A 13,524-nucleotide genomic window follows, 5' to 3' on the forward strand; every position below is an offset into this window, starting at 1 on the left:
CGTGGACATATTGTAGGATCAAGAACACCGACTAGAGGGGGGTGAATAGGCGGTTTAAAACTAAAACCAACAACACTAGAGAAATTTAATTAGTAACAAAAGAAATCCCTATGTCATGCTACTACTATCTCTAGAAAGGTTTGCAACCTAGGGTGACAAAATACAATTCAAGCTCTAGTAAAGTAAATTGCTCAAAATAAAACAACAATTAAAGTGAGCAAGAAAGATAACCGAGCTTGACACACAAATTTATCCCGTGGTGTCGATGACTTGCCGGTCACCCCTAATCCACGTTGAGGTGGATTCCAAGAATCAACCGCTCCTCTTTTCAAGAACTTCTTGATCTTGAGCCGGCTAGAAATAAGGAACCGCTCCACACCTCGATTTCACTAGAGTTGCTCTTCACCACTCCGGTAAGGTGAGTACAAAACCTCTCACAACCGAAATCGGGGCTTCTCAACAATCTCCTTCAAGAAGCTCCACGAAATCACCTTCTCCAAGCCGTCTAGGGAGCGGCAACTCCCAAGAGTACAAGCCAATGATCCTTGCTTGAAGATTCCCTAGTGCCACAAATCTCAAACTCTTGATGCAATGCACTAGGAAGTACTCTCACTCTCAAAAATGCAAATCCTTAGCAAGTGTGTGAGAGAGGGGGATGTCTTAGCACTAGAGGGTCAAGAATGCAGTCCAAATAGCCAAGAGAGACCCAAAGGCCGGGCATTGGGTATATATAGATATCCCATCAAAAACTAGCCGTTACAGTCTTTTCTGCGAGATCGCGGACCGTCCGGTTTCAAAAACCGGACCGTCCGCCGTTATAAACCAGAGAGTCAGAGAGCATTAAATGCGTGTCAGAACTAGCCGTTACAGCCCTGGCGGACCGTCCGCACACAATAGGCGGACCGTCCGCAGTTAAGAGTTCTACATCACCAGAGACATGGCAGTCTCTGGAACAAAACTGAAATTAGCCAGCGGACCGTCCGCTCCCAAGGTGCGGACCGTCCGCAGTTCATCCTAGAAGAACAGGTAGAAACAGCAATGTTTCTGGATCAATTTATCAGAGAGCCTGCAGACCGTCCGCGCCCCAGCTGCGGACCGTCCGCAGACCAGACCACTAGACAGACCAGAGAACACCATTTCTGGAATGAAGTGAGTTAGAGTGGCGGACCGTCCGCGCCCAAGAAGCGGACCGTCCGCCAGCCACAAGATATTTCCACTAAACCTTCTGTTACGGTAGCGGACTGTCCGCACCCAGGGCGCGGACCGTCCGCGCTTGAGCAGTCAGATCTCAAACATGTTCTTTTTCAAAGCCCGACGAAGCGTAGTTAGCCCTCATGCATGCACTTAGACATTTTGAGCAAAATGGCACTAGAGACCCGTCAAGCACGAGTACATGACCCCTCTTGATTGTACGGCTATCTAACCAACAAATCCGGTCACTTATCATCCACTAAACACCTTGTGACCGGTAAAATTCAAAAGATCCTATTTTATACCTTTGCCTTGAGCCCAAGGTTTTGCTCATCGTCTCCAAAAATCTACACGTTCACGAATAACTCTCATTCATCCGTGGATCAACCTATACTCATTTTCTCAGAAGGAGTTGTTAGTCCACAAACCGTTGTCATTAATTACCAAAACTCGAATTAGGGGCCTAGATGCTTTCACATACCTCCCACTGTCTTGACATCATTCCCATGGGCACATGGTAAGTGCAAAGAGCAGCTATGGCCCGGCGTCGTTCCGCGGTTCGTGGACCTCTGTACTCGAGGACGGTGGCCCTGATCTATGAAACGGGAATAAAGGGGAAAGGACGGTGGCCGTGATCTATGAAACAGGAATAAAGGGGAAAAGTTGCATGGATAACTCTGTGAGTAACCACATGACGTGTATTTAGGTTTCCCTTGCAAGGTTAAGAAATTCGATTTGAATTGTCCGTTTCTCGCGGCTATTGAGACTGCTTAACCCTTATACCATATAGAGTAAGAGTAAGAAAAGTAACAATGATGATGATTAATCTAGTTGGATGCCCAATTAATTATTTCCACCATACGTGATTTGGATAGTTACGTACTTAGAATGGTTAATCATGCTAAAACTTGAAAGTAAGGACTCACTCTTAGATGCTTTTTGATAAAAATATTCTTAGCCAAAAAGTCTTGCATCTCTAGGAGTTGGCTAATTATATACCACTAGTCGAGTAAGCCTTGCTGAGTATTAGTATACTCAGCCGGCTTTATTTTCATGTGAGACATTTGAGGACATGGTTGGTAGTTTGACTTGGCCGTGTACTCTTCCTTCTGGTTGGTCGGTGCAATGGGATACGTCCCCGGCCAACGGTGATAACACTGAATGATGTCATGTACAGGCTTCATCATGATATCTTGTATCGTCGTTAGAACTTTCGCTTTTTTTCCGCTGCCCTATTAAACTCTGAAATTACTTGTCTATGAATATTTTCGAACTTGATTTGTAATGAATAATTCATGTTGAACTCTATAATGTAAAATTTATGGATTGTTGTAATTTCTAGGCTCACCTTCGTGTGGGTTGTATGCATGCATTGTTTCGATCGAAATTTCAGTGGTTGCATCGGGATGTTACCCGACAGACCGTCGTTTTACTCCGTTTTAAGTGCGTGTTAGTCTGGATTGCCTCTATGGTGATGGTTAGTGCACTTAACCTGGATTAATTCGGGTGGTTTTGCCACAACCTGGATTAATTCGGGTGGTTTTGCCACACAGACATTTTCATCAGAATCGCAAAATTTCAGTGATACAAACACTACTTTGGTCTATGATAAGTGAATTTTATAAAAATCGACAGGGGCCCACTTTTTCCAATTCAGATTCTCTAGAGTGTGTAATTATGTAGCCGTGAAAAAAACTAGCATGATCCTATGTCTAGATGGCAAAGTTTTCAGAATTTTACATTCCTCGTGAAATCTGCATCGACATTCCATGGTGCACGAAGCGGCGGTTTGACGAATGGTGGGCCAGGAACCGGGCGGGGGCCCGGCATTCACTTGGGCGGGGGCAAGCGGCGGGGGATTTTTTGGGCGATTGGATCTCCACCGTTGGCATAAAGCGATCAATAGACGCCTCCCAGCCGAGAGCCTACCCACCCCTATCAGCAGCGGTGCCAGCGACAGATCCGAAGCAACGTTGCCGCGTGGTACACCATGCGCCGGGTGCGCCGCGGTGGGCGACCATGGCTGCTCCGAGTTTCTACTGCCGCGTGGCGAGCCAGGTTGGAGGAGTTGCAGCGTGCGGCGTCGGTGACGCGCGGGCGCATGGCCGAGGTCCCCCGGCCCCAGGTGAGCCGCATGGACTAGTGCCGGTGCGTGCGCCGGCCAGTGGAGCGGAAGCCACGAGCTATGAGCCACTGCCATTGCAAGTCCAAGCCCTTGTGTAACTGTGTAAGCCGTGGTGGTAGCTTCTTTAGGAACAGGAATTACAGTTGGGTTAAATGTGACAGAGTTGTTATTGTCTAAGGCTGGATATCGAGCCGGCTCGACTCAGCTCGAGCTGACTCGTTATGATAACGAGCTGGCTCGGCTCGGCTCGTTGCTAGCTCGAGCTGGCTCGTTTAGCTCGTGAGCCAGCTCGAACTGCCATGGCCGCGGGGATCAAGGGCTCGGGGCCTTTGGGGGCGAAGGCGCGGATCGGAGTTTGGGGGCGAGGGCAGCGCCGCGGCGCGCGGCGCTGGCTAGCCGGCTAGGGAGAGCTGCAGGCGATGGATCCGAGGGGACGGCGCCTAGCCGGGGACTCGGGGTGGCCGGCAGTGCGGTCCGTGCCGCGCCGGCGGGGGCCGGGCGGCCGAGCGCGGCCAGCGGCCGTGCGCTGCCGGTGGGGAGCAGGTGGCCGACGGGGCTGCGGCGCAGGCTGCCGCTAGCCCGCCTGGCTGGCCGGTCGGGAAGTGAAGGCCGGAGGAGCGGAGGACCTGGGGGCTGGGGCGGTGCACGACACAGGCAAGGGCGGGCGTCGGACCGGCGGCCAGTGGAGTGACGGACGTTTACAGGAAATCGGGAGGAAGGAGGAGGAATCGGGATTGGGGAGGGCGGGAGGCCGGCGGACAGGGGGTGACAGACGGACGGCGAGGAAATCGGGAGGGAGGAGGGGGAATCGGGGGGACTCGGGAGGCCAGGGGCCAGGGGCAGGCGGCGGCTGAGTAACATGGGCCGAGCCCTATAGGGCTGCTTTTGGCTTTAGCCTTAGCTCGTTTTGGTTCGCGAGCTGCTCGCGAGCCAGATCGAGCTGGCTCGTTAAATACCGAGCTTTTTAGCTTGGCTCGGTAGCATTTTCAAACGAGCCGAGCCAATAACGAGTCGAGCCGAGCGAGCTAGCGAGCCACGAGTTTTCCGTCCAGCGTTATTATTGGCCAGGTCTAGAGGTGGGACTTGGGCTGGACCGTGCCAGCCCGGCCCGGCCCTCTTGTACCTCGTGCTATGTCGGATCTAGACTTATAGGTACGTGAGGCACGCCGTGCCGTGCCGCAACAACACAACAATCATTTTGTTAGGCCCAAGCACAGCTCACGGCACGCCGACACGTTCTCAATGTTGTGCCAGCCTAAGCACGGTCCTCAGTATATTTTACAATTATCGTTGTGGATGCTCATACGTTTAAGTACTTGTCCGAAGAGATTTTTATGTATAGAAAATGAAAAATTATTTTTTTATGATTCTATTGAAAAATAACCATTGTTAATTAGAAAGTAGAATAAATTGATTGATATTAGAACAACTAGCTACACACATAGGTTGACGAGCTATTTTTCATCATGCTGGCCAAGCACGGCTCAAAATGCTAAGATCCCGGGCACAGTACGGTCCTCGTGTTCGTGTCGTACCGGCACGGTGTAAAAATTTTCATGCCATGCCACGCTCGGGTCGTGCCAAAAGATCATGCCGTAGCCCGCCCAAAATTTTCGTGCCATGTTGTGCTCGGATCGTGCCAAAAGATCGTGCCATAGCCTGCCCAAAAATAGCATGGCCCAAGTCCCAGCTCTAGCCAGGTCTCAGAGAATGCTGCAACTGCTTTGAGTGACATCTGAAAAATGAACCCCGGTACAAGTACACCAACTGAATAATTAAGTGTTCCTGCTCTCACAGATTCAGACAACACAACTGCAGCGTTTATGAAGAAGCAAAGTTTTTTTCTTTTTTCTGCGAACATATGAAGAAGCAAAGTTGTTTCCAAGAGCCCCCTTTTCTAACCAGGATTGCGAGTAATATCCGCAAACAAAAACACAACATTATCGCCATAAACACAAGAGCTGAGAGTCTGCGATTCATCAGAAACAGGATCAGCATTTTGATTAGAAATCTGTTCCGTTTTTTCCTTTCCAGGCAATACAAGCAAACCGCTCTTGCGCAAAAAACATATTTACATTTCTCCAAGAACTAGCTCGTATACTTTTTAGTGGTGGTTAACAAAAAGTAAGAAGCCTCCTCAAAACCAGGGCTTCGCAAACTCCACATCTAAAGCTGGGAGTGCCGGCTCATTTTTGTTTCTTCTTTCCTAAATCCTAAAGCTCAAAAATTCAGCTGCACCCGAACAACATCATCAATAGGAGATTGACAGATTGGGCAACTCCTGCCGCTCGATTTCAGCAGATCGGCGCAGTTGAAACAGGTGCACATATGGCCACACCTGATGGGTCATAAAGAACTTGGTTAGAAGCGTTTTCACATGACAATGTGCACATTTTATAGCAGTAAGTATGCATGAGAACTGAGATGTGAGGTTCTTGTGAACATGTTACTATTAATAACAAGAATAAGATATGACTTAGTATTGATTAAAGTGAGTCGAAGTACATGATCTATCCCTGCAAATCATTACCTGTAAAGTAGCGAGTCAACTTGTATTTGGTGGCAGATGTAGCAACTGCCCCTTTTTGCTGCTATTGTGTCGGCTTGGCTTGGCATCAACCCTGTTCAAGAAATGGCATCAGAAAAAAGAAGCATGCGAGCATAAAGGTGCCCATCAATCATTACAAATTAAATGCAGTTAAGATGGTAGTACTGAGCAGTGGGTCAGAGCAAAGATAACCAAACAAAGTTCATGTGGCAGTCTACAAGCTTCATTACAGAATCAGTTAATTCGGCAAAGCGGCCAAAAGGTGCCACACAAAGCATTGAAGATATGCAGAAGTGAGCTGGTCCAGACCAAGAGGATCTAAGCAACAAGACTGCAGGACAACTCTTTCCCAGTATTTCCCCCCCCACCCCCCCCCCCCCCCCCCCCGGACCAAAACATAGCTGGACCTTTTTTTTTTCGTGAGACCTCGGCTGTCTGGCCTTTTAAGGCAACCTAGCGCACTTGCACTGGCAGCTCAGCAAAAGAACAGTGTTGCCTTGAAAGCCAAATGTAACATTTCACACTGAGGAGACTGAGGATAGTTCCTACTTCCTATACGGAAAATAGGTTGCTTTAAGTAGAGCACTAAAGTTTTGTTCGTTCCCTATACAAAATACAAACTTACAAACATTGTGTTGCAACTCACCTGCCTCACGAAGTGCACTGCACACATCTTCTTTAATGGAGTGCTGCATCTTTACTTGGGATGCAATACAACTTTCCACCAGCTTCCGCAGTTCATATAATTCATGATGAATCTGGGACATTTCACCCCTTACCCTCACTTCCATTTCCTAAAACAGAGAATACAGTAAGAATCTGAATTTTCCACAACTGACATTGAACATCAGCTCACTTACAAGTAAGTTTTGGTTATCGTGACGTTGACTTTCAAATGAAGAATGCTGCCAACTCTCTTGTTGATGGGCTCCAAGATGTGTGACAGGAGGTAACGAACTTGGTGCAGATGTCTCCTTATCAGCATCCTGGATTTCATCATTCTGTCTCCAGTACATGCGTTCATCATAGTATCCTCCAAAATCGTCCATCATCCGTTGCTGCCTTTGTTTGTGCAGGACTGTTAGCAACAGCTGGTTCATTCTATTGCTAAAGTCACTTTCAAGAGACTTTGAGACCTTTTTGCTGCAGGGCAAGAAAGAGATATCATGGCATGGTTCAGTTGAGCCAGTAAAAACAAGTCTGTATACGCAAAATTGTTTGAACTGTATGGTAACCCTGTTTAACAAGATGGCAAGAAATGATTTTGAAGTTTGTGCTTTAGAAACTTTTTAGCAGATTACAAAGCCACTGATGCTAAAGCTAAAAGGGCATGTTGAGATGAATAGCAAACTAACAAAAGTAGCATGGCTAACTTGCATCTCACTAGTGCCATCATTGTGGGAATGGTGTGTAATGTACATCTGATTTTGCAAAAGCGATATGCAAAACAGTTAAGGCTGGGACTGAATCCAAATTACCTTTCAAGAAGATTGCAAATGTCAGTGTTGCGGGACAACTCACGATAGTCTGATTGTGTGACGATACATAATGATCTCCACGAGTTTGGGGAGTCTATCCAGGGACGATCATTAAATTGAATCTGATTATGATTCTCAATGTCCCCCATTGCATCCTGATGCCAGCTATCCGGACTCATTGTATCTATTGGTGCAGGCCAACCAAGACTGCTTATCCATAATCCCCTCTCTTCCCAGGAACCATTTATGCTCTGATTGTCTTCTTCACGTAGATTATCTCCTCGAGATGATGGAGTTTGTAGTTCATTCAATGTGCTCGTGGTGCTTGGGGAGATGTCTTCCACATATTGATTATCATCGACAGTACTATGCCCATACCTTGCAAAGCTGGGTGCTTCAGAATATTTTTGACTATGAACACAAAAGTTTCCCTTGGTTTTTTTCTGCTCATCACATTGCAGATTTCCTGAACCATCAGAATTAACAAGGCCTTCAACAGATACATCATTTGACTTTTCCTCAGCTGGAATTCTATCACTACAAAATTGTTCATCAGCCCTGCGCTTGCTGAAAAGAAGATTTACATTAGGCATAGGTAAAGAATAATAAGGTAAAAACCTACAAATATCTCAAATAACCATAGCGTGCTGTACATAAGCATTTCTTTACCCATTAGTTTGTTGATTGTAATTGTTTGCTTCCTGTAAGTCTGTGTCGTTGCTACCATACCTGCCCATCAATTTAAGAAATAAAATCAGCTATAATAAGTTATGAAACTCTATGGGCATGGAAGCTTATATGAAAATGATTTATAAGAAGTTTTGAAAATTGATAGTTAACGAGTTGCTTACTCGTTGTCATCATACAACTAGAACTAAATCATTTTTCTTTTAGTTGACAATCTAAAAAAAAACTAGGAAGGTCAAGTTGTAGACATGAATGCATTACAAAAGAAGAAACCTTCTGCATGTCAACCTAAACTTCCTCTAGCTACCTAAAAAAGAGACTTAATTTCATAGGGTGACATACCTCAAGGTATTATTCTCGGTCACAAGTTTTGGTTGGTGCGGTCTAACAGGTTTTAGTGTAGTCCACATTTCATCCTCGACTGTACCTTGCTGGCGCAATAGCCTCAGACGGAGCATGGACTGCAAGATGGGCAAGAGCATATGGGCATCAGGTACAGTTGAATGCTGCATAACATGCTAAAGTTACTACTTCAGGGAAATAGTCTAAAGCATAAAACAGAAGTGCCCGTATCTCTCAGGTATATAAAAGAAATCGGCTACACATACACAGTTGTAGATTTGCAGCCAGATTAATGATGGTTATAACAAATCACGGTAATACATTTACATCAGAATATTGCAGCATCACTGGCGCACTATGATTTTACCAATCTTTGCCTCAGGGTCAGGGAAAGGAATATTCTTTCTTTGAGGGAAAGAAAGAATACTTTTGTCCTTGAGCAAAGAACACTGACACAAAAATAACTTATTTTTGTTATGCCTGTGCCCAGCGTATGCAACAGGACCTCAACCAATCAAAATACTTGCGCAATGCTTTCCACGAAAAAGATCCACTTCCAAAAAATGGCAATACTTCCGCAACACACCATATCCCTACTGACATGCCAACAAACCTGCACATCAGTTTCCCCAGCAATTCAGCTTTCCTATGTACCAGGATCATGCACATCACTATTCGCTGGAGTTGGAGTAAAGAATAGCCAAAAGGGTTCCATGTAATTGAAGGTACAGTAACAACTAAACCAAACCTAAAAGACAATGTCATTAAGGATTGTTGAAATTTGCATGGTACTTGCCCTTAACAAACCACCACGACATTACTCATATTTATGTGCCACAGGTACATGACATGATACACTAGCAATGAACCTGTCAAGCCATGTGCTATGACTCATGTTGCCTCTTGACCCCATACGTGCAGCATCGACATAACGTTTCAGTTTGTGGACGAATCAGAAGAACCAGACAAATGAGAGATGTTATTGGCCCGAGACATCTCACCCACTAGATATGCAGAGTCACAACCTGAATTAGCCTGACCCATCACCGCTGCTTTTCATCTGTGTTTTTTTGCAAAATACTATCAGATCCATCTCTGAAAGTGAAGTACGTCCATATAGTTCAAACATTTTCGTAATATTTTGGTGGAACTTTCTAGTTTCTACACAGTTGCACCAGAGCCACAACTGATAAATAAATAAGCACACACATATAACAGTCATTTTTTTCCTTCACAAAAAATAGCCCTCAATTTATTTCAGTTTGGCTTGTACTGACATGTCAACGAACCCGGCGAAACCAAGCACCATAATGGACTTCGCACATGACATTGATCAGCAGCGCCAGTTGGGAAGAAACCGATCTACCAAACTCTCATCCGACCCCATGTTTGGGGGTCAAAATCAACAGCTCACGCTTTTTTGGCTCGCTTTAAACAAGGATTTCTCGATCGAGAAAGGGAACAATAATATCTGAGTGATGATTAATAAATAAATATAACAAAGTACATGAATTCATGATGAACATCGGTAATTTGATCCAAAACGCACAATGCGACAAGAAAGGTTACCTGGATCCTGCCCTTGTGCCCGAAGCGGGAGACGACGTGCCTCTCGGCGAGCGCGGCGACCTCGCGCCTCCGGCGGTGCGCCATGGCGGCGACGAGCTCCTCCATCGCGCGGCGGCCGCGCACGGTCCGGACGACGAGCTGCGGCTGGCGGGGGACGTTGATCGCGGCCGAAGGGAACTGCGAGGCGCCGCCGCGCATCCATGCGGGCGACGGCGGCGCGGACTGCGAGAGCGAGAGCTCGGACTTGGCCACGTCGTCGAGCTCCTCCTCCGGGAGCGAGGACGCCCCGCTGAGCTTCTTGACGATGCATCCCACGCGGCCGCGCGGCGAGCCGGTGTCGGAGTCGGACGCTGCCGGGTCGCCGGCGCAGCCGGGCCGCGGCGTGACGGGGCCGACGGCCTCGATCTCGCGCCAGCGCTGGATGAGCGACGAAGCCCGGGGCCCCGACGGCGGGAGCTCGGTGGGCGCGCCGGCGGCGGACGAGGAGGTGTCGGAGGGCGCCGGGGACGGCTCGCGGAACACGGCCGCGCGCGCGGCGACGGGGCGCGTGGCGGACGCCAGCTCGGAGAGCTCGGCCTCCCTGGCGCGGCGGCGCTGGTCGGCCGGGGCGGGCGCGGCGGACGCCGTGACGGCCGCCGCCGCTGCCGCCCAGCGCTCGAGGATCTGGCGCCGGCGCCTGGGCGTGGGCTCGCCCGCGGAGGCTCCGGGCACGGAGGAGGAAGCGGCGGCGCCGTCGCCGGCTGAGGCGTCCGGGGAGGAGGAGGAGGAGAAGGAGGACGCGGGCTGCGGCGGCGGGATGAGGATGTTGAAGAATCCCCTGGACGGGGTGGGGCGGGAGGGGTCCCTCCACTGCGCGGGCTCGTGGGGCATGGCGGCCACCGAAGAGGCCATGGCCGTGGCCTGCGAGGCCGAAATGGGGCGGGGGGAGGAGGGAGAGGCGGAGGGGCGCCGAGCCGAGGGACGGCCAGTGGCCGCTGGCGGACGCGTGTGCGGTGGTAGATATACCCGGGCGGGCCGCGGCCCTGCTCGCGCGGTCGGGCGCCCCCCGCTCGCGATCCTCGCGGAGGAGAGAGAAGGCTAGCCCAGTGGGAGGGATCGGTGGCTCCCGGCTGCTAAATTTAGGCGGGGGACGGGGAGGGAAGACAGACAGCCAGACAACGGGGAAGGAAGGCGCGCGGGAGGGGAGGCCATCGCGCCGAAGGCCGTTGCGGCCTCGCGGTGCGCGGTCGGCGACGAGTTTGAGGATTTCCACGTGGCCGCGGCGCGCGCCGGCAAGGCAACCGTGGGTGGCGGGGGTGCCAGCGCGGCCCTGGGCTCGGCGACCGCGCGGTGAATCCGTGGCGTTGCCCGGCAGGATGCCGGGTCGGTGGGTGGCCTCGGTGCTTGCCTGTGGCGCGCAGGAATGCGGCCGTGCTCTCGCTTTCGAGGAGAATGTACGCCAGGGCCTATCCTGGCCGCCTAGGAGTAGCATGATAGGTGTCGCGGGTGTCGAGGCATCCAACCTGGTCATCAGTCGTCTCAAAAGTCGTTGGCGGCTTCAGACTTTACCTTTTTTTTTAAAGATCAGATTTTACTTTTTCCCCGTCCACTCCAAGCAAGGATTAAATTTTTTTAGTCAATCCTCGTGCTCATGCTCATGGTTTGGGATGGAAATAGAAAGAAAATAGAAAAATAGATATCCGAATCCGTTTTCATACTTATCTAATTTATTTTTATTTTAAAGGATAGATAACTAGATGGAAATAGAAAGATAGATACATCTGAATCTATTTAAATGCGCGTCTAATCCAGTTCTATCTTTAATCTTGAAACTTCCAAAAAGCACCTTAGACCGCGGGGAGCTCTCATTTCCAAGCACGCAGGGACGTCTGCCCCCCTCGGGCAGGTCGCGGACAGGGGCTCGAACATGCCCGCGCGCGTCCATCTGCCGCTGCTAGTAGTACCCTGATCATGATGCAAATTACCGTGACCGGCCATTGTATTAGCACCAAACAAGTAGCCGTTGACGTGGCGCGAGTGTTACTGCTGCTGTCAGTAATTAATTACGTCCGAGAACGAGGGCGCTCTCCGCTCCACTGCCGTGTGAGGGGAATTCCCAAGTCATCGCCGACCACGTTGCGTCAGGATTAGAACTCAGAAGGACCAACTTGTCGAGCACGCGAGGGGCGCCGATCAACCGTCGAAACGCCCATCATTATTAAGACCTGATGAATTAGTACTAGTACTTATTCAACCTCACAAAAAAACCGTTAAATAAGTGTTAAACTTAGATGCCAACGCACGTTACTACATGGATATATAATTCCTCTGACTTTCAACGCATCCTCCTCTATTTTCAAGAGCTTACACAATCATCAAGTGTTAGGTACGTTGTTGCTTATATTAGCATAATATAACAACAGAGTAAAGAAAGAACTCTTGAATCTAAGAACTACTAGTCCTCTCCTGCTGCAAGAGCATCAACCCTACCGCGTACCAAACGCATGAGCACCGGCTGTCGTACGCTCCTGGATTTCTGGAGCGGTTCGCTGGTCAGGACCTTCACCTAAAACGTATGCGTACGTGCCGCGGAATGATACATCTACCCCGCGCAGCTTTCTTTTTTTTTTATCACCGTCTCTTGTTGGCACCTGTCAGCTAGCTAGTTCAGCAGTCACACAGCTCGCAACTCTTTTTTGGAGGACATGTAAGCTCACGACCTGTTCTTACTGAGCCCAACAGCAGCAGTGATGCCAACGTATGGGCCGTATGTCGTCCTGGCTGGCTTCTCTTTGACAATTCCTTCTCTCTCCATCAGAAGACCGGAACAGCAGAGTTCCTAACTAAAGGACAATGTTTTACGACTTCATTGACACGTCATAAGATTGATCCGATCATCCAAAAATTCCGAGAATAAGTTTTGACCACGATTCTGCTATAGGCTTCTTCTTCTTTTTTTGAAGGAAAAAAAACATTTACTAGTCATCGTACATCGATCTCCCGGTTCATATTTCTCCAAACGTTTGGAGCGACGAGAGCACACAGCAAGTCGTCGTAGCAGCAGGCTGCTCCAACTACCAAGCATGAATACGCGCAGAGAGCTGCCAACACATTCCGTACGTGTAGAATTTCTCAGGCACCTGCCCCAGCTACCATGCACTGTACACTGTAGTGTGTGCGCATGCAGTCTGGCCGGCTTGTCCCAAATGCAGGGGGTGGATGGATAGCTATTGGAGCCGAGAAGATTTGGATTTTGGAGCCGGAAGCCGGTTGCGCGTGTTTGAAATTGGAATTCGACGAGCGGAAGGGAGATTTGCGTGGATCCGTTAAGTTTCCGGCGCGATGCAATTTATTTCCGCGGCGCCTACCACGCTCCCTCCTGAGTACATCCATTAATGCTAGTAGAGTTTATTTTTCCCTCATTTCATAGTGTACATTTGATAATCACTAGTATTCCCTCCAACTGCAGCTGCAAAATAAAATGTAATGAGTAAAACTTCTCTAGCGTTGGCAAAATTTATAAAAATACACTAACATCCACAACTACATTTGTTTGGTATTGTACATGTTGATATATTTTAATCAGAGTTACATGGGTTTGACCT

At 49.0% G+C, this 13,524-nt stretch overlaps 1 protein-coding gene across 1 annotated transcript; it reads right to left on the minus strand.

The window, feature by feature from the left end:
* Positions 1 to 5,295: 5,295 nt before the first annotated feature.
* Positions 5,296 to 11,239, minus strand: LOC112881603. Its single transcript, XM_025946383.1, has 8 exons — positions 9,941 to 11,239; positions 8,372 to 8,490; positions 8,012 to 8,071; positions 7,343 to 7,909; positions 6,725 to 7,007; positions 6,511 to 6,658; positions 5,847 to 5,937; positions 5,296 to 5,654 (listed from the first exon to the last, which is right to left on the minus strand). The coding sequence occupies exons 1-8, from the start codon at positions 10,829 to 10,831 to the stop codon at positions 5,537 to 5,539; spliced, it is 2,277 nt and encodes a 758-aa protein (XP_025802168.1). The 5' UTR covers positions 10,832 to 11,239; the 3' UTR covers positions 5,296 to 5,536.
* Positions 11,240 to 13,524: the final 2,285 nt, after the last annotated feature.

The sequence above is a fragment of the Panicum hallii genome, chromosome 2, assembly GCF_002211085.1.
Source record: "Panicum hallii strain FIL2 chromosome 2, PHallii_v3.1, whole genome shotgun sequence".
NCBI classification, from domain to species: Eukaryota; Viridiplantae; Streptophyta; class Magnoliopsida; order Poales; family Poaceae; genus Panicum; species Panicum hallii.

Excerpts from the sequence above, each read along its gene's own strand:
- LOC112881603 (XM_025946383.1), bottom strand. The coding sequence starts at position 10,831 with ATGGCCTCTTCGGTGGCCGCCATGCCCCACGAGCCCGCGCAGTGGAGG. Across the intron at positions 7,008-7,342 it reads ATTTGCAATCTTCTTGAAAG|CAAAAAGGTCTCAAAGTCTC; the intron begins GTAATTTGGATT and ends CTTGCCCTGCAG. Across the intron at positions 6,659-6,724 it reads ACGATAACCAAAACTTACTT|GAAATGGAAGTGAGGGTAAG; the intron begins GTAAGTGAGCTG and ends TCTCTGTTTTAG.